At 39.8% G+C, this 21,047-nt stretch overlaps 1 protein-coding gene across 4 annotated transcripts in view; it reads left to right on the plus strand.

Annotated features, from left to right (window-relative positions):
- Positions 1-20,286, plus strand: part of C3H9orf85 (chromosome 3 C9orf85 homolog) — a 58,691-nt gene extending 38,405 nt beyond the window's left edge. For 2 of the 4 annotated variants that reach the window (XM_027406536.2, XM_027406534.2), the window contains exons 3-4: positions 17,833-17,946; positions 18,893-20,286. In XM_027406536.2, the coding sequence (XP_027262337.1) occupies positions 17,833-17,946; positions 18,893-19,031 (253 nt within the window). In that variant the 3' untranslated portion in view covers positions 19,032-20,286. Of the gene's footprint in view, positions 1-88; positions 129-10,391; positions 10,497-17,832; positions 17,947-18,892 lie in introns of those variants that run through there. The other 2 variants (XR_004769020.1, XM_027406537.2) reach the window with 2 other exon arrangements.
- The last annotated feature ends 761 nt before the right edge of the window (positions 20,287-21,047 follow it).

The following is a 21,047-nucleotide window of genomic DNA, read 5'->3' on the forward strand; positions in this document are numbered from 1 at the left end:
AGGATGTCACTGTGTAAAAGATCACTAGCAGACTTTGCTAGAAATGGTTATTTCTTGTCTGTCTCATGTGATCTACTGTTTTATCAAGGGAGATGAGAGCTAAAGGGGACTAAAGGCCTGCTGTCTATTACACTGAAGGTCATGTCACAACGTCAGAATGAAGTAAGTGACGTATTATATAAATACAAAATACAGATAAGTCATTGTGGTAGTTTGAATGTAGTTGACCCCCATAGGCTCATCGGGAGTGTCACTGTTAGAGGTTTGGCTTTGTTGGAGTAGGTTTGGCCTTGTTGGAGGAAGTGTGTCACTGTGGGGATGGGCTTTGAGGTCTTATATATGCTCAAGCCACACCCAGTTGGACACTTCACTTCCTGTTGCCTACTGAGCAAGATGTAGAACTCTCAGCATCTTCTCCAGCACCATGTCTGCCCATATGCTGCCATGTCCCACATGATAATAATGAACTAAGTCTGAAACTGTAAGCTACCCAATTAAATGTGTTCCTTTATAATAGTTGCCATGGTTGGCCCGGTGGTGGTGGTGCATGCCTTTAATTCCAGCACTCAGGAAGCAAAAACAAGAGGATCTCCATGAGTTCAAGGCCAGCCTGGTCTACAGAGTGAGTGCCAGGATAGGCTCCAAAGCTACACAGAGAAACTCTGTCTCGAAAAACCAAAAAAAAAAAAAAAGGAGAGAGAAAGAAAAGAAGTTACTGTGGTCATTGTGTCTCTTCATAGTAATAGAAACCCTGACTAAGACAGTCATTAAGGGAAATCACCAAGAATAAGGAAGTCCAAGCAAATACAAAGCAAAGCATGGCTCCCAGGAGCCTGAGAAATACTAATCAAAGCAAAGCTCTAGGGAGAGAAGAGAGGAAAAGCCTTTTTCATCTGCCCTTCTGGATCGTAACTGGGATTCAGTATCTAAATCGAAGCAAAACCCAAACCTGCTAGGCTTACACTTGTAAACCCTGCACTTGGGAAGCTGAGGCAGGAGGAACTCAAGTTCAAGGCCAACCTAAAATATATAAGGAGTTGCAGGCCAGCTTGTGATACATAGTTCAGTCCTCTCTCAAGAAACCAGGAAAGGAAAGGATGAAGAGAGGATTAAACCCTAGTGTTTTCACGCCAGGTGTGCTGAAATGTGGGAAGCCATGGGGGATTGTAATAGAACAAAGCAGTGCCATAGTGAGTCATAAGGCAGTGGGTGGGGGTGTTGTATGGCTTAATGTGTCCCGTTTCTCCTGTCTCTGTCCTTGGACATAGGATGCTTCTGCCTTTTAGGAGTCAGCAGGATTCCTCTTGAAGGGACCAGCGAACCCCTACTTCCCCCACCCCCAGATTTAGCGACTGTGACAGGTTAAAATGTGCTCACCTGACCTTGGTCACTAGGAGGTCAGATGCCCTTCTCATGGCAAGGAAAGTTAGCTGGCAGGGCTGTGCTCTATGGCTCTGGGTGTGCTTTATGGACAAGTGCACAACAGTGACGTGCAGAGCATAGCAACTGCCCTGGGAGGGCCTATGGGCCATAACAACCAGTTGACCAGTCAACACAAGGTGGGTCGTCCATGCCTGGAGGCACACCAATCCTGAGCCTGTGTGTACCCCTAGATACTCCCCTTACGCTGCCCTATAAGATCCCTGCCTTGTGGTTTCTCGAGGGTCTTTTCTCTATCCATCTGCCATGGTGAATGGATGAAGGACCTGAGCTAATGGAGTTATTAGCTCATTAAAAAACAGCAATAAAAGACCCTTTGCTTTTTTTGCATCGAAATGGCCCTCTTGGTGATTTGGGGGTTTCAGAATTTGGGCACAACACTCACATAAGGGCCTTCCAGTACCTGTTCTATCTTGGATTCTGGAAGCTTAAGATGGTCCTTAATCCAAGGCACCTTTTTGGTTAGAATGTTATAAATTCCTATAATCTAAAAATGTTACTCATGGAGTCAACTGTCTAGTCTTAGAACACCATGACTTTCTGATTATCGTGACACGTGGCACATGAGGCATGCTGGGATTTTACGGTCCAGTCCATGACTGCAGTGTTGGAGGAATATACTTCACCTGTATCTGTTTTACTTCACTGTGTATTAAGATATATCTTGACTCTGTTGATGATGCTGACAGTAAAACTTAATTTAAAATGTTAAGCACTTTATTCAAGCCAACCACCCAGAAGAATTATCCTTTGTTAAGATTTATATTCCAAATATACAGATGCTCCTCAATTTAGAACAGTTTACATCCCAATTAACTCATCATATAAATGAAAGTACCTCAGTTTGAAAAATACGCTGAGTATATCATTGTATCATATTTTCACTTTATCTACCTTAAAATGCTCTGCACCCCTAGCCTATAGTAGGGCAAAATCACCTAGCACAAACTAAATCATAATTGGTATGGGATATCTTAAGTCAGTAGTTGAATGCATCCGACTCTCTCAGTGCAGGCCCCAGTCTGTGGCTGGTGGGTTATTCTATGTCAGCCTCTCCTGCAGTACTAGGACAAAGTTAGATACAGGCTATTACATTATTATTGGTAACTTTGTTTAAGGGATGAAAGGAGAAATATGGGTATTTGCTTTGTAACGTGTCTAAAGTGATGGCAGGAAAAGGTTGCTTGGGGGGTGGTGAGACATTTCAGGCCTCCATCTGGGTGCTGTGACATGCTCATGAACATGTACACAGGTGTTCTCTCTGTGTCTCTCTCTCAATAAATAAATAAATAAGCAAATAAATATTTCTTTTAATTTTAAAAGAATGTTGCTTGATTACCTGAAACAAAGGCATTGCAGAACTTAAAAGTAAAGCCTATTTGTCTTTCTATAAGTACACATGTTTAAAAAGAAATGCACAGGGTGGTTTCTAAGCAGAATATGTTAAACTAGAGTCCATGCAGCTCACAGCTCCAGACCATTCCAATAAACAAGATTGATGACATTTCTAATATTTAGTGTAGCACCCAGCTTTTGTTGAGTGGAAGGAAAGGACCTTTGGAATGATTAATACTGACTGTGAGAGAACAGGAGAATGGGGCTTTGGGATTAGTTGAATTTGCATTTGAATCTAAACTCCCTGTGCTTTGCTTTGTTTTGAGTTAAACATATAATCCCCCTGACCCAGGGCATTTAAAAAAACCCAGAATTTATTTCATTTCTGCCCTTCTTGTACCTCTTAAGAAAGGGGCAAAAATCTTTTAACCATTAATGTAAATGAAAAGGTGTCAAAATTTGTTGACACCCTTTAGAACAATTATTTTATAAGATCTCTTACCCTTCATATTTAATTGCATTGAATAAATTTTACTATTCCTTTCAAAGTTATTGTTGCACCTCATCTCACCTGTTCTCAGACATCTCTGTTGGTCCATAGATAATAATCCTGTAGTTTAACAAATAGAAAGGGGCTGGAGAGATGGCTTCATGGTTAAGAGTCTTTACTGCTCTTGCCTAGAACCTCCGTTCCATTCTCAGCCCTCATATGGTGGCGCACGTGCCTGTGATTCCAGTTGTGCTGGGATGTGACAGCCTCTTGGAGGCTCTGTGGGCTCCTGCACCCACACGGTGGACAGCAATTCATCATGCCAGTTCACACATGTTACACATAAATGAAAAGTGAAAAAGAAAAAGAGTAAAGGTCTAATTCTCTTAGTTGTTTTAAAGAGTTCAGTAGGGAGTTGGATTGTTTGACCTACATGCTGCACTGTTGGAGCAGGGGATGGAGGGAGGGGGAGGCGTCTATCAGGCAGGAGAAGCCAAAACAAGTCATGTTTGGAAGACATTGAGAGAGGGCTTGAGTTGCTGCCAAGGACCTCATGCCACCATATGTTGTGTCCGTATTTATGGGGCCTGTGCCTTCCCTTTTTCTTTTAGTCATTTGAGACAGACTTGCCTTGAGTCTCTGATCCCCTCACCACCCCCTAGGTGTTGGGGTCACAAAGGTGGGGTTCCACTCCAGGAGCTCATCTTTTCTTAGTCTTGATAGACTAATCCCTTTGTTTCTTCTGATCAGTCAATCAGTTTGGGTTTTTTCTGAAATAGGATCTTACTGTATAGCTCAGGGTAGCTTGGAATTCTTATATATCCCAGACTGGTCTAAAATATATGATCCTTCTCCCACAGCCTAAGTCAGTTATGCTTTTAAAAGGATGTTGATGCAGAACACAGCTCTTACTTGAACAGGAGTAAGAGTTAATCTTTTTCTGAGCTAAGTATGAGTTCCTGTAGCCAAGGACATAGAGTTGAGTTACCCTGAATGGCATGTTCCCCCATGGCAGTGTTGAAAGTGTAAGAGAAATCAAGACACTTCCATATACACTGGTGATGACAGTGGGTGGGCAGCTGCCTTGAAGCAGGAGTCCTTTCTATAGGTCTCATGCTAGCTGAGCACTTTCCTAGCCTTCTGGGTGGTAGAAATTAGTGCTCTCAAGTTAATACATTCCAAAGATTACCTGGCAGTCAAGGGACATTATTGGCAATGGCTGTTGACTAGGTATGGCCAGGTAATTTTAGCTCTGTCTGTTAACCCAACTCTCCACAATCGAGTAAGTTTTAATTAGTCACCACTCTGGTCTGTAGACTCTTCAATGTGGGTGTGGCTTTTTCAGGGAAATCATTCATGCAGAAGTTCTGTATCCCTGAACTTCTTAATAATGCCCTAATTCTAAATGTGAGCCTGCCTTTTCAGGGAAGGCTGATGGAGGAAGATAGTTTGAGCCCAGGAGTTCAGGACAGCCTGGTCTAAAACCACAAAAGAGTACCACTGCCTCATTTTTCAGAGGAAACATGCCATTGGTTCACAGAGAACATGGTAATTTGTGCCAGTCCCTTGCTTGTGTGGCTCTGGTACTGTATTCAATAATAGCCCATTGGCATTCACTAATTGTATGCGTTGGCTGAGCAGACACTACTGCAATACCAGTCTTTCTGACATTATAACCCTCACAGATAGGTAACTTCTATGACACCCAAGGTATTTTCCCTTCTGTTCTTAGAGCTGGATGAATGATGTGTGCCACTGACTAGTGCAAGCTACCCCTCATTCTCCATAAAATTATAAAGTTCATAATTCAAGTGGTAAAAATTAGATGTGTATGTGCTTGTGGCCTTAAGATTGGCTTTCTATAGATTGTTTTATTTTTACCAATTAAATGTAGCACTTGGGTTATTTATGCAGGTTTTTTTTTTTTTTTTTCTTCTTCGAGACAGGGTTTCTCGGTGGCTTTGGAGGCTGTCCTGGAACTAGCTCTTGTAGACCAGGCTGGTCTTGAACTCACAGAGATCCACCTGCCTCTGCCTCCCGAGAGCTGGGACTAAAGGCGTGTGCCACCAATGCCCGGCTCATTTGTGCAGTTTTTAATTTCGGGTTTTTACATTAGAGTCTTAGACCAAGTGGGAAAAACAATATATTCATTATATTTCACAAAATTTATGGACTCAGAAAAAGATTGGCATGTTTAAATGTTGAATTATAATTCACTAAGTTTACCAGTGTGAAGCTTAAGTGATATTATGAATTTCACTGAAATAAATACATTAACAAAAAATAAACCTGTTCTTAAGCATATTCCTACTAGATCAGTGAAAATTTTGATGACTTCCCACATATATATCAGGAAGAGGAATCATTCTGAAATACATCAGGAGAAAGGGTATCTAATAATTAAGCCTTCACTGAAGGGATATTTAATAATTGAGCTTTCATTGAGGGATTTTTAATTATGTGTAGGTGTATGTCAGCTAGTGTCCACAGAGGCCAGAGGTGTTGGAGTCCCTGGAACTGGAGTTACAGGCTGTTGTGAGCGCTGGGAACCACGCTCAAGTCCTCTGGAACAGAAGCACTGAGCCATCACTAGCTCCCTAAGGGATGTTTAACAACCCTTCATTTGTGACCTCTTCTCTCTATATGAGAGGTTCTCTGTGGGTCATGATGTCTTACATGCTTTTTATATTTGTATTTCGATTCACAACAGTAGCAAAATTAGAGTTACGAAGTAGCAATGAAATAATTTTATGGTTGGGGTCACAACAACATGAGGGAACTGTATTAATTGTTGGGGGTCACAGCATTAGGAAGGTTGAGAGGTTGAGAAGCACTGCTCTATATAGTTGCAGGAATTGCCTTTATGTAGTTTATATGAAAAATCCAGGTTAGTGTGTGATGGTGTAAGACCCTCAGAAAGCTGAGGCTTCCAGAATCTTAGCCCAGGACGACGGCCACCCCAAACACAGAATGGAGGCGAAAGCTTGATGCAAACTGCATGAGGCTTTATTGTAGTTTAACGAACTAACCCCATGTTAGCTCAGGTCTTTTACCCACCCGCCATGGCGGACAGCTAGAAAAGACGGCTCCTAAGGTCTCCCCAAAGATCTTATAGGGCAGCATAAGGGGAGTGTCTAGGGGTACACACAGGCTCAGGATTGGTGTGCTTCCAGGCTTGGAGGGCTTGCCCTGTGTTGATTGGTCAACTGGTTGTTATGGCTCATAGGCCCTCCCAGGGTGGTTGCTATGCTCTCTACGTCATTGCTGTGCGCTTGTCCGTAAAGCACACCCAGAGCCATAAAGCATAGCGCCACCAGCTAACTTCTGATTGGTTCCTTGTCACGAGACAGGCATCTGACCTCTACGTGACCAAGGCAGGTTTATGGCAAGCACGTGTTCGGCTGTTATGGCTGCCAAAAGGGAAGCCGGTTCCTTCAATGGCAGAGGTTAATGAATGAAGATTGTTGAGTAGGATATGCCATCTGGCAGAATCCAGAATTTAAGGATAGTAAAGGCCTGAATTGTAGTTGTTGTTTTCCATCTCCTTCCCTGTCACTCCCTCCCCCAACCCCACTTCCTCCTCCATAAGCATGGTAAAGATACTGTAAATAGTTCACCCCTGCTGTTGGGTACTTCCTCCAACTCCTGTAATACAATGTGACTTAATGAACCAGGATTAGGGTTGACACTGCAGATCAATAAAGAACTTTTAGGAAGGATTCATCTTCTGGGCTCACTCACAAACGGCTTTGTTATTATAGAACACTTCCCATTTCTCATATTTTCAAAATGCTTTTGCTATTTAGGCTTGGAAAATGATGTAGCCTCTAAAATTAGAAATTATTTTCTATTAATGAGTAATCATAAAAATTATTTCAATAATTCTTTGTAGAAAATTGTCAGGAAACTGATACAGGTTGGAGAAGGAGGGAAAAGAGAAATGAAAAGATCTCAAATGGGGCTAGCTGCCTAAAGAGGTTGTCTTAGCACTCTATTGCTGTTATCAAACACGATGAAGAAAACAACTTGAGGAAGGGTTTATTCAGTTTACGCTTCCACATCACAGTTCATCATCAAAGGAAGTCAAGGCAGTAAGTCAGACAGGCCAAGAACCTGGAGGCAGGAGCTGATGCAGAGGCTATGGAGTAGTGCTACTCAGTGACTTTGTCATCATGGTTTGCTCAACCTGGTTTCTTATAGAGCCCAAGACCACCAGCCCAGGGATGCACCACTCACAATGCGTTGGACCCTCCCCATCTATCACTGATTAAGAAAATGCCCTTCAGGCTGGCCTTCAGCCTATTCTTATGGAAGCATATTCTTAATTGAGGTACCCTCTCAGTATCAAGTTGATATAAAACTACCCTTTACAGAGTTCATTAATATCCTTATATTGAATTTAGTATCCTTTCAAAACTGTGTCAAAGGAGTGGAGCCTGGTGGTACCTTGGATCTCTCTGAGTTCAAGGCTAGTTTGATGTACATAGTGAGTTTCAGGACAGCCAGGGTCATGTAGAGAGACCCTGTCTCAAAATAATGGTGACGGTGATGGTGGTGAAGGTGATGATAAAACACCCTAGTCTAGGCTATTATTGCAGTAAGGGGAGGTAGTATTTATTACCTGTCTGTTTAATCTGGAGACACCAGGAAATGAGTTGTAATTACTATATAAGTTATTTAGAATGAGGGTAGGAGGTGTTTTTTCTTAAAAAGCACTAAAAACTATAGTAGGAGCTAATCCTATAGTTTGGTTTTAGACTCTCCTTATTGTAAACAACATCGGTTGCTTATTGCCTTGGGAGGAAGTGCCTCTGTCAATATTGAGCTTCTTTCATTTGCATATCAAAGGGTGAGGTGCTGACAGTCTCTGTTTACCAAGGTGCATAGTCATTCTGTGTGCACATACCACAGGGGCTAATGATGGCCAAGCTCAGAACATAGCAACCAGGAAACTAAGGCAGAATTGTGAAAGCAGCAGAGGGAAGTTAGTTTCTGTCAACTACTAATCTATTTTATGTTTATGTCCCTTCTTAAATCTTCCTTTTACTATCAAAACAACAACAAGGAAACCTCCTGAGGTCTTTGTTTAACTCTGAGGTTGCAGAAAAAGTGAACACATGTAATTCAGATGTCACAGAACCCGGTATCACTGACTTGTCATGCTCGAGTGCCAGCAGTTTGGGTACTCATTATGAAGAGTGAGACTCAACAGTAGTTATGGTGATTTTTAAAGATGATGTAACAGGAACTTGTTAAAGCTGGGCTAGTCTCCCATCTCAAATCATGTTCTTTTCTTCTGTTTTATTTCCAAAATATTTTCTAGAGCTTAGTATGATACATAAAAAAAACTCCCCAGTTTGTTCCTGATGTCAAGTAGTCAACCCTTATTTTTTCTTTTGTTTTGCATTGTAAACAAGCTATGCTGTTTTTAAAGATGTAACTGAATCCTTTATCAGTAAATATGGTTTATAAGAGCAAATTGTGTTTTAAGTTAGCCAGATTTCCCATTTAAACTGGTTGGTTGTAATATATACATAGCCAAAAATACCTTGAGTGATTGTTTCTGACAATTTCTCTGTCTCTCTCTGTCTCTGTCTCTCTCTGTCTCTGTCTCTCTCTCACACACACACAATATGAAAAGGAGGAAAAACTAAGGTAACACCTGTGATGTTTTCTTAATAAATTGCTATAAATGCAGCAATTTTTCAAGGAAAATTAGGAAAAATAAATATTTAGGTGAATTTAAAGTTATTCCATACCACAAACTTTATAAGAAAAAGTACTTAGGAGTGGTTAGAGATTTAAAGGTAGTTCAAGATGTCTTAAAATACTTTATGAGTTTTGTGCAACTTGGAAGGGATGCCTAATACAGTGCTATGTAAACTACCCTCATACTTTACAACTATCAAACTCCTATGGGTTTACAACTAAGTGTTGTATTGAGTTTAAAAAACAATTCAGACCTCTGTTAGCTAGGAAACTCCTCTCCTGTACTCACTGCACATGCACAAAGCCTGGATTATGTTTTAAAAGAAAGGGCACACTAGCATTCCTCTTGGGAGACAGAAAATGGAATCTGTAAAGAATGTTGTCATTCCAATGGCCAACAACAGACATCACCTTTAGAGAAAGTGAAAAGCCATTTTAAGTGAGGCTCTTTCCTATTTTCATTCAGGTATACTATCCTAAGAAAACTTTGTTTTCAGCTGGAATTTAACTTTTAAAAGATCATACATAATTGCTTTCAGATTTCATTCTGTTCTCAGAATCAGTCATTGTAATCTCCACCAGGTCGGGGAACCCCCCACTTAGGATTGGAGGTCTTTTTATTATGCTGGGTGTCAAAAGTTCTCAAATGTTTGTAGGCATAAGAGTTTAGCAGATTCATGGGGCCTAGGGATCTGCATTTAACAACTGATGTTTACCATGCTGGTGTGTGATTCCTGAGAGTCACCCTTTCTGCACAGCTAAAGGATCAGGACCCTTTTGGCTGCAAATTGCAAAACAAAGAGCCGCTTTAAAGATTTTCATGTAAATCTTAACACTGAGAGTTCCCATGAATACCATTTTAGCCCTGCATTAGCAATTTAAATACTTAAAAATTTGTTGTTTCTTGAGGTCTCTAGCATCAGACAAATAATTATCAAGAAGAAAACACGCTGTCATTTCCTTGAATTATCAGATGACTCAAATCAAGAGACTTAACATTATTTTAGGACTTTAAGAAATTAAAGCCAAGAGTGTTATGGAAACTTTCATAAGCCATTGGAATGATTGGGATTTTTCCGTCATGATCCTAATAGTGTGATTTTTAAGTCTATTTTTAAGTACAGGATAATTTAGTAAAGCTTTTTGAAATGCTAGAATCCAAGTATACAAAAACAATTTACCACAGCAATTTTAATAACTGTTTTCATTTAGTTTCTATGTCAAAGGTTTTTATTATCTTAAGTTTTGCTTACTTTCTAATTTCTCACAGTTGAGGCTCTTGGAATGTAATTTGTTAACTCTGAAATTCTCCCTTTGCCATGTGCAGTTGAAGTTTTAACCTATACAGTTGTGAAATCAGCATCACGTGGAAGATAAGAAATTGTAATCACCCACAACTTTCTTCTTGTCACTTTAGAGTCAGTCCTACCCTTTGCCAACTGCTGGCAAGCACTGGTCTGTTTTCCTTCCCTGTACTTTGCCTTTCCTGAATACCAGATGTGGGGAATCTTACAATGGAGATGTGAGTAGCACTTCTGAAGCTAAATGATGTTTGAAGTTCATCCATTTTGTATATCTAGTACAGCAGAGTTTTATGCTCTGGCCAGCTGAGAAACATTTAGGGTGTACTATATTTTACCACTTTAAAGTTAAGCCATTGTTAATATTCAGACAGGGTTTTGTATGAAAAATAGTTTTCATTTTTCTTGAGTAAAAATTGCATAGTGAGATTATTGGGTTGTAAGTTAAGGATATATGTGTTGAAAATATGTGGGCTGCAGGGTCTAGAGAGTTGACTCAGTGGAGAATATCACTTGATGTGCAAGCATGAGGACCTCTGCTCTGATCCTAACATTCACATTAAAAAGATGGGTATTGGCCCAGGTTCAGTGAGAGACCCTGTCAAAAAGGAGGAAGGAAGAGGGTGATAGATCAGGACACCAATGTTCTCTTGGCCTCAGGGAGTGTGCACACAGGCATGTGCACCTAAATACATACATACACACACACACACACACACACACACACACACACACACACACTCACACTCACACACACTGGGGGGCGGGGACAGAGAGATTGCAAGTTACTTTCTAAACTTGCCATACTTTGTGTGCTTGCCTACAATGTATAGCAATGTATAGGAGCCCTGCATTATCATTACCACTGAAGTTTTTGTTTTATTCTACTGGAGTCCTCAGTGAGTGGTTGCATCTCACTGTGATTTTAATTACCATTTCTCTGGTGACCAGTAATGCCACGCATCTTCATATGCTCATTTGCATTTTTATTTCTCATTTGTTGAAGCCTTTGTTACGATCTTAACAGATGTGAAGCTCATGTTTTCCCCAAGTGTTTTGATAGTACTGAATTCTTAATTTCTTCATGTATCACTTAGTAGCAGTGGGAAGAAGCCGGGAGTCAGCCCCACACTGCCACCTGACACAGACTGGGGAGGGGGGTTCTTTTTAGAGGTCTCCATTCAGGTGATGCTGGGACTGGGACTCTTCTGGGGGTGGTGGTGCGTGAGGATAAGGCAAAGCTGATTTGTAATAGGAAGAAGGTTTGTAGATTTAAGCACAGGATTGTTAGAGGTGCTCGGGAAAGAGTGAGGCGAGCTGGTGCTACATAACTGAGCAGTACTGTCTGTACAGTACTTTCGAGGCTTTTGGAAGGGCTTTGCTTAAAGGGCTTCTGAAAACTCTCCCCATCTCTTCTCCCCTTTTCCATAAGTGAGATGGTACCGTGGCTCTGAAGGTACCTTGACCTCCTTACAGTCCCATAAGGCAAAAGTAGGGTCATAAGGGTTTATTGTTTTTTAAACTCAAAAAAAAAAAGGGACTTTTTTGTTTGTTTTGTTAACTGTAAATGGAGAGGTTCTTGCCTTGTGAAAGTTGTGTAAAAGCAGATCTACAACTGGAAAGTGAAGGGCTTAGGCTTTAAGTACTATTCATTGCTATTTTAATGTTCTTTTTTATTAAAAGGTTTACATACAATATATTTTGATCATATTCTTTTATTTCCTCCAACTCCTCTCAGTTCCTCCCACTGAGAAGCTATTTGTGATTGATACCTGCTGGGAAAGGGAAAAATCATTTTCTCCAATAGAGAAAAATATTTCATCTACACTCCAACACAGGCCCCAACCACAAAACCGATTCCATGCTTTTCTGTGTACTTTTTGTTTGGTGTGCTATTACAACAGTCTTATTTTAAAAGCCTGTGTATTAAATGACTTATCTGTAGAGGCAACTTGCATAGCAGATTTTAACTGACCTGTAGTTCTTGACCATCACACTTCCTATGTCACTTTCAATCTACCGTCCCTATATCCATTGTCTCTTTATGAATATTTGTAAAATATGTGGTTTGTAAATGTTTACTGCTAACTTCCTGTTCTCCTTACATTTTCAGTGCATTTTAATTAATTTTCTTGATTTTTTTTTTTTTGAGCTTGGCAACATGCTAGAATATTGTACATACAAAGGTAAGTTTTAAAAAGTAGTCTATGTCTTCTAGGGATTCCAACCTACTGAACAGATAGATACATGTGTGAATAAGTAGTTGGATTATTATGCCTTTTTTTTTTGCCTTTTATTGAAAATAGATTTTTTCTGATTATAGTTTTTCTACTTTTCTCAGTTTTTCCCTACCTCTCTCCCATCTGGATCCACCCCCTTTTGTCTTTCATTAGAAAATAAACAGGCACCTATGGGACAGTAATACAATAAAATATAATGAGATAAAACAAAAACAAACACATCAGAATAGGACAAAGCAAATAGAAAGAAAAGAGCCCAAGAAAAAGCACAAGGAACAGATACAGACACAATTTGTTCAAATGCTCAGGAATCCCTTAAAAACACTAAACTGGGGGCTGGAGAGATGGCTCAGAGGTTAAGAGCACTGACTGCTCTTCCAGAGGTCCTGAGTTCAATTCCCAGCAACCACATGGTGGCTCACAACCATCCACTATGAGATCTGGTGCCTTCTTCTGGTGTGCAGATATACATGGAAGCAGAGTGTTGTATACATAATAAATAAAATCTTTAAAAAACAAAACAAAACAAAAAAACACTAAACTGGATGCCATAAAGGATTTGTTGGGTTAAAAAACAAGAAAAAAAATTAAATATATAAATAAAATAAAAAATTAAAAGCCCTGACATGACATTTTGAGACAAGGAATTTCCAAAGATGCCCTTGAGTTTATTTGCTGTTGGCCATCTACCTGGGCATGTGGTCTATCCTTAAGAATAGTTTGCTTCCCTAATGAGACTCCTGTGGTTATCAATTAGAGGTAGCTTCTATGTTAGTTCTGAAGTCATGTGTCCACTTCTCCCTTCAGCTCTAGAACCCATCTGGTACAGACCCTTGCATGCTGCCTCAGTCTCTGTGAGTTTATATGTGCTTCAGGCAGGCCTTCTGTGTTTAGAAGGCCTTGTTTCCTTGGTATTGCCTACCCTCACTGCCTCTTACAGTCTTTCTGTCTCTGCAGAGTTCCTTGAGCTCTGAGGGGAGGGATTTCATGGAGACATGTCATTTAGGATCGAGTGTCTCAAGGTCTTTCTTTCTCTGCACATTGTCCAATCAATTGTCTTCTCTTATTTATTTATTTATTTATTTATTTATTTATTTATTGCAGGGGGATATTTTGCTGATGATGGCTGATCAAGGCACTGATCTATGAGTAGAGCAGAATGTCATTAGAAGTCATTTTATTCCTATGTTCTTTTAGTAGAACAGTAGTAGTATTTGGTTTACCTAGGTCCCTGCACTATCTAGTCTCTGGTTCTTGGTTACCTAATCAGTGTCTAGTATGGGTTCCATCTTGTGGAGTGGGCATTAAGTCAAATCAGATATTGGTTTGTTGCTCCCACAAATTTTGTGCTTCCATTGCCTTAGCATATCCTATAGGCAGGACGTCATTGTAGATCAAAGGTCTTGTGGCTGGGTGTGTTTGTTTCTCCTTTGGTAGTATACAGAGTATCTTCCTGTACCAAAGACATTAATTAGCACATAGGGGTGAAGTCTCTATATAGGCACTAGCTTTATTTCCCCATGTTCAGTGAGTTGTGTAAGTGTTGTCTTCATCAACAGAGCCTTGGTGTCAATTTGTGGAGAGAAACCTGTAGGTTGGCAACAGCCTAGGTTATTTGGGGACTCCTATGGGACCCTGTAGGGGATGCTGTAGCCACGCCTGCTTAGGGGCTGGCTATAGGTGTGCCCTACAGGACCCCTTTTCTTAACACTTCAACTAGATGTAGCCCAATGCTAGTACTGGAAGCTTCATTTGGTGACCAGAGATGGCTAGTTGGGCCTCTGTCTCCTGATTATTTGGTGATTCCATTTATATTGCCTTCATATATGTATATACTTTGAGAAGTTTCTATTGTGTTTGTTTTCCATATTACCCTTCAAATGGCCCTTAATTTTAGCTGTCTCTCTCATATGCCTTCCCTCATCCTGCTCTCCCTCCCCCTCCCCATCTGATCATCCCATTCATGCATCTCCATCTACCCATAACAGTCTATTCTATTTACCTTTCTCAATGAGATCTATGACCCCCCACCCCCCAAGTCAGTGGCTGCACCTGAATCTAATGCTATTTCAGCCAGTAATTGTAGCTCTGCAGTTTTAACTAAATCTCTATTGTTCTACTTATCAATAAGACTCAGGAGTCAGAGGCTGGGGTGAAAATCTAGCTCAGAGAGACAGAAGAGCCACTAGCTGACCTTCCCTCTTCCCCAGTGTCTCAGAAAGAGCATCCTTCTGTTCTGTGAAACCAAAAAAAGACTGCCACACTCCAAGTCCCTCCTACTGCTTCCTGTGCATCTCTATCCATCTCCCAAACTCCTGACTCTCTATGATTACTTTCTTTCAACTAGTTGTTGGCTCTGCCTCCTTACTCAAGATCAATTTTATTTAATTAACTCGAACTCAGGGTTCACAGAGTGATCAAATATCCTACAGCCTCTTCCCCCAGTCCCTTATTCTCTACCTAACTCTGTGGTTCTATGGTTTGCAGCTTGGCTATCACTGACTTAACAGATTAAATACATATGTAAGTGACTACATAATATATTTTGTCTTTCTGTGTCTAGGTTACCTCACACAGGATAATTCTAGTTAAACCTGAAATGGCCATAATTTTTCCTTAGAACATTCTTTTATGAATCTTACTAGGTTTTAGGGCTGAATCAGCCTTTGTTCTCAGGGAGGGCAAACCCCTCTGTTCAAGATATATGAATCTCAAGATTTGGTTTGTTAACAGCTTTGTTGTATTTTTTAAGAGAAAATAATAATTTATTGCTCACAGTAATTAAAATTGTATATCTTTCTAAGTGATTTATTGTTTCTTAATATCAAATAAAATACACCACTTGCTTCTGTTCATGGTTTCTTGACCATTTCTTTATTTTTACCATACAAGACTTGTGCTACATTGAGACAATGAAGTGTAAAGTAGTCTGGTGATTAGGGGCATTCCTGATGAGAGGGCTTAAATATTCCCTAAATGACCTTATAAACAATTGTACCATCATTCTGACTTTGTTGTCCATTTGTGGAGCACAGCCAGAGCACATTTAGTATAGTTTAAAGAACCCCAGGATTTTCTAAACTGTAGGTGAGTACTGGCTTTTTGTTTAAAGTCAGCATCTACACTGACCCTAACAAGACAGCAGCCATTCTGGGCAAGCTTTGAAACCCAGAACTGACTTCTCCCTATCAGTAAAAGGCTTGGGATTCATCTTCTTCACTACTGTGTTTACACTGGGAATCTGCAATGTAGCCACCATCATGTTAACTAGATCGTCTACACTGCTGTGGTCCTAGATGAGACCTTGAACTTACACGTTTTAAAGATGGCCTCTTCCCTTAAAACTTCATGGACCAACACCAGCCAGCTTCAGACTTTCCTCACCTTCCTTGGTCACTGTAGAATTAAAACAAGTTAGGGGCTTATTCTGGACTAGGCTTTGGTTGTGAGAATGTGGCAGGTTGGAACTTCTATCTTTACCAGTGTTCTCTCTCTGTCTCTCTCTGTCTCTGTCTCTCTCTGTCTCTCTTTGTCTCTCTTTCTCTATCCCCCCCCCTCTCCTGTCTGGTTATCCCTGTGTTCACTAGAGTAGCACTTTTAATTCCCTTTAAGAACTTATCTTTCCCTTTACAATCTGGCTACCCATTTAGTTCTAGCTTTCTGCATACCTTCCTCACATTGTGTGTAATTGTTTCTGGCTTTTGATTTAAAATGAGAGAGAGATAAGTGATTTCCATTCACTTGAACAATTCAGGGCCATGTAGAACAATGAGTGGCCTAATTTCAGTATTGTGAACACAGGTAGGAAAGGAGGAGGGGGGAAAGGAAGAGTCCTGGTGGTGTCTGGTAAGCAGAATAGTCAGAGCCCACGTGACACCAGTTGTTTTGCTGTGTTAAATATCACAGTTATTGGTGTTCTGAAGCATGTATAGCAACAACACACAGGTTACCAATCACATTATCACAATAGACATAATAATAAAAATTTGAAATATTAAAGCAGACAGAATTTTAATAGACATTTCATTGTATCTGTACTGTAGGTTTGTTGGAGTATTGCCACTTTATTGATTACCCCAGTCCAAAAACATGGGGCATTTTCCCATATAGTTAGGTCTTCAATTTTCTTTCTTTTTCTTTTTCTTTTTTTTCTTTCTTTTTCTTTTTCTTTTTCTTTCTTTCTTTTCTTTTTTTTTGGGGGGGGGGTTTCAATACAAGGTTTCTCTGTGTAGCTTTGGAGCCTATCCTGGCACTCGCTCTGTAGACCAGGCTGCCCCTGTGTCCCAAGTGCTGGGATTAAAGGCTTGCACCACCCATGTCCAACAATTTTTTTTTAAATTTCTTCATGTAGTTTGCTCATGTTTCCCCTTTCCCAACTCCTCCCAGCTTTTACCCACTCATTTTTATGCCCCCCAACAAATAAACAATCAGGAAACAAAAATAAAATTAACAATAGCATAAAACAAGAAAAAAAACAACAAAAAAGCCGACAAAAATGAAAATCAAAACAAAGAATGCCCTAATAAAAAGTCTATTAAAATACCATTGAGTTCATTTTATGTTGAGTAAGTACTCTTAGCATGGGACCTGCCCTGGATGTGGTTGATAGAGCCAGTGTAGGTGTTCAGTCTTTTTTAGTAATGTTTTAAGTTCTATGTATTGGATTTACAGAAGTTTTGTTACATGCTTTATTCTTTTTGTGGATTGTATGTTGGTGGTATGTGCAGTTAGTTTTTGCATATAGATATTATTTAAACAAGTTTTTGATGACACTTAAAAACTTTTAAGGAGGTAGACAACCATCAGGTGCTATTTTGCTGTTGTGAGTTTTGATCCAGAAATGCTGTTACTTAACATGGCATAAGATAAATATCTGAGCTTAACATTAGGAACTGGGGAGACAGATCAATCAGTGAAATGCTTGCTGTGTAAGCTTGAGTACCTGAGTTTAGTCACCAGAACACACATGAAAAGCCAGATGCAGTGCTTGTCATTCTCAGTGTTGGGGAAGTAGCCAGGCACATCCCTGAAGTTTGCTGGCCAGCCAGCCTGGCCTACAGTGCAAGCTCCAAGGCAGTGAAAGACTCTGTCTGAAAGAACAAGGTCTTGGTGTCTGAGAAATGATACTTCAGGTTGATCTCTGGCCTGTACACACATGTACACACAAGCATACACACATACAATAGATAAATATTTGAGCTTTAAGTCTAGTTTTCAGTTTTTAAGCCTTTAATCAATACATCAGCCACAGCTTCTCTTACCACAAAGAGATCTTAAGTAGTAAAAATCAGTATTTAATTTTCCCTTCCTCTTTCAGTGTTAAATGTTTGCAAAAGACAGTGAAGGACTCTTACCACATTATGTGTAGGCCATGTGCCTGTGAACTTGAAGTTTGTGCAAAATGTGGGAAGAAAGAAGACATCATTATTCCGTGAGTATTTCCTTCTATTTTGGGGTTTGTTTTTAGTAATTCATCTATGAGCTTTCTCTTAGGCAGCACTGTTACGATAAATCTTTCCACCATAAGCCACCGAGCCCCGCCGCCACATGTGTGCTCTACCCAGCCGCCCGCCCGAGTTAGGCCCAAATGAATACACAGAAATTGTATTAGGTTCAAAGCTGCTTGGCCAATGACTAGGATTCCTCATCTGTTAGCTCAGTCTTAATTATCATAAATCTATATATTTTATAAGACTTATCTTATCGGATGCCTTATTGGCGTCCCTCCTTGTTGGTGGATCACATTGTGCCGTTGGAGCAGGAGTGGAGGGGAAAAAGAGGCCCTTCCTGTTTCTCCTTCACTTAAATATGAGTCTCCTTGCTATGTCACTTCCTGCCTGGATCAGCACTTCTCTACTACATTTCCCAGAATCCTCTTTGACTCCTAGTCTCGTCTAACTTGCTGTCTCATTGGCCAAACAGTATTTTATTTAACAATCGATAAGATAAACATACACAGAAGTACTTACCCCATCACAGCACTAACTCAGTTTAAACTTGTATATCTCTCACTAATACAAGCATTTTTTCTACATGACAGGAAAAGGGTCACATTTTTACTAAATTTTTCTATTAGAGTATAAAATGACATTTGTGTTTGGGAACATCAACTCTTTAGCTTCATATTCATTATGAAGAATGACTTATTTCATAGCAGTCTTCCTTCGTGGACTCCGTTTACTAACCCTGAGCCCACTCCTCCCACAGCAGTGTTAGAATCTGCTGGCTTGAGTGAATCTAGTCTTAAAAGAGGTTCTCTGTTTTGTTCTGTAGGTGCCTGATAGGAAGAAACTAGTAAAGGCTTTTTAAACCTCTACCACTAAATAGTGAAAGCCTAGGTAATAATTATAAACTTTTCTTCTTTTTCTTCTGTTTAGGTTTAATAAAGAACCTGAAACTTCAGTAAATACTGAAAATCAAGGTTCTAACCGCAGAAGAAGCTGCAGAGGGAAGGAGGACAGTGATGAGGATCTAGATGCTGGCACTGACTCGGATGACGACGATGGAGACTCTTAGGTGACCTGTCAGCACAGACTCAGCTGCAGAGGGCTCAGTGAACACACTGATGTCCTAATGAGGCAGTCAGAAAAGGCTCTTCAAAATAGGGAGAACTGACACATGAGCATTATAAGTTTTTTTTATAACTTTTGAACAACAGAAACTTTCAGGTTTTCACAATAAAACTTAAGCTGCTTATACAGAGTATGTGTGGAAGCTTACTGTGGCATGTTGTACAATCTATGGAAATTATTTAGAAAAACATACTATCTATTGTCACAGTTGAGAATTAGTGATTGTATCAGAACTTGAAAAATTAAGATGATTAGCTCACAGCGAGTACATTTCCATAGCCTGACTCAAGTGTGCGACTTCCTTAACAAAACTTTCTTATATCTTATAAAGCAAAACCATTTATTTTTACACACACACACACATACACACACACACACACACACACACACACACACAGACACACACACGTAGTGATTTTCTTTCAGAAATACTTTTATATATGTCATTCCATTGTTTTTACCTTTTCCCAGTTTAGAAATACATACTCAGAAAAATGTGTGCACTATATAATTAATAACTAGAAAGGAAAATCCAACATTCATACTTGAGTAGAGATACTTGCAGTATCAGAAGCTCCTGTGATACAGGCACACCTGTAACCAGCCCCCAGCAGGCATGTTTAGGGTGTCCCCTACATTCTCCCTTATAAGCTTATCCTTCCCAGAATTCCATTGTTCTGAATTATCACTTTTCTGCCAGGGTTTCAACTTGTAGGCAGTATAAATTAGCTTTGTGTGATTACCGAAGTATGTGTCCTTATGTTTAAAATCATATAGCTACAGAAAAGTAGCTAGGTAATGCAATGAACTTTCCACTCTCTGTACTTAGATTCCTTTTGTTTTTGTTTTTGTTTTTCGAGACAGGGTTTCTCTGTGTAGTTTTGGAGTCTATCCTGGCACTCTTTCTGTAGAATAGGCTGGCCTTGAACTCAAAGAGATCTGCCTGCCTCTGCCTCCCAAGTGCTGGGATTAAAGGGGTATGCCACCAACACTCGGCTGTACTTAGATTCCTAATTTCCGTATTTTACTATATTTTCTTTGTGCCTTAATCTCTATGTGTAATATATATATATATATATATATAATATATATATATATGTATGTATGTATGTGTGTATGTATGTATTATATGACGTATATGTACATGTATATATGTATGTATATATTTTCTGAACCATTGAAATAAACGTGAAGCCTTACTTTTGGACTTGTGGCTCTTTTGTTGTTATAAAAATTTGGAAATTGACACGTGTTCTTGTAGAAGCTGTGATTTGTTCATCTGACATTATTGTGCATTGTTCTAATGTTGAAAGGCATTTTTGCATTTGACTGATTTTCCTGATACACACAATGCCCATGTAAAGTGAAGCGGGATTAGAAATTTTATTGAAGATATTTTAATTTAGGCTTAAACTCAAAGCTTAAGAGATACTGACTCAGAGAAAAGTAAGACTCAAGAGTATGAGCGTGGACCTCTCAAAAAAAAAAGAAAGCTACTCTTTTTAAGTAGGGTGTAGCCAAGTGTGCATATGGGCTTTTCAAGGGAGAGGGAGTAGGTATGTGTCTTGGCATTAGCTATATATATGTACTCATGGGTTGCATATCAAGTTTCCTAAGTGTATTACTTTCAGTTGCTATGATAAAATACCATGGCCTAAGCAACTTATAGAAGAGTTTATTTGGATTTATAGTCTCAGGGAGGTGAGAGTCCGTCCTGGTGGGAGGCATGGCAACAGGCAGACATGGCAGCTGGAACAGGAAGCTGAAAGCAAACTGGAAATGGAGCGAGCTTTAAACTCACATAGCCTGCCTCTAGTGACACATTTCTTCCAACAAGAACACACCCTCCAAACTTCCCCAAGTGCCTCCAACTGGGGACCAAGGGTTGAAATGTCTGAGTCTATGTACTCATTCAAATCACTACAGTAAAGCAAAAAAAATCTTTTTTTCCTCTTTCTGC

Source organism: Cricetulus griseus, chromosome 3 (assembly GCF_003668045.3).
Source record: "Cricetulus griseus strain 17A/GY chromosome 3, alternate assembly CriGri-PICRH-1.0, whole genome shotgun sequence".
Classification (NCBI taxonomy): Eukaryota; Metazoa; Chordata; class Mammalia; order Rodentia; family Cricetidae; genus Cricetulus; species Cricetulus griseus.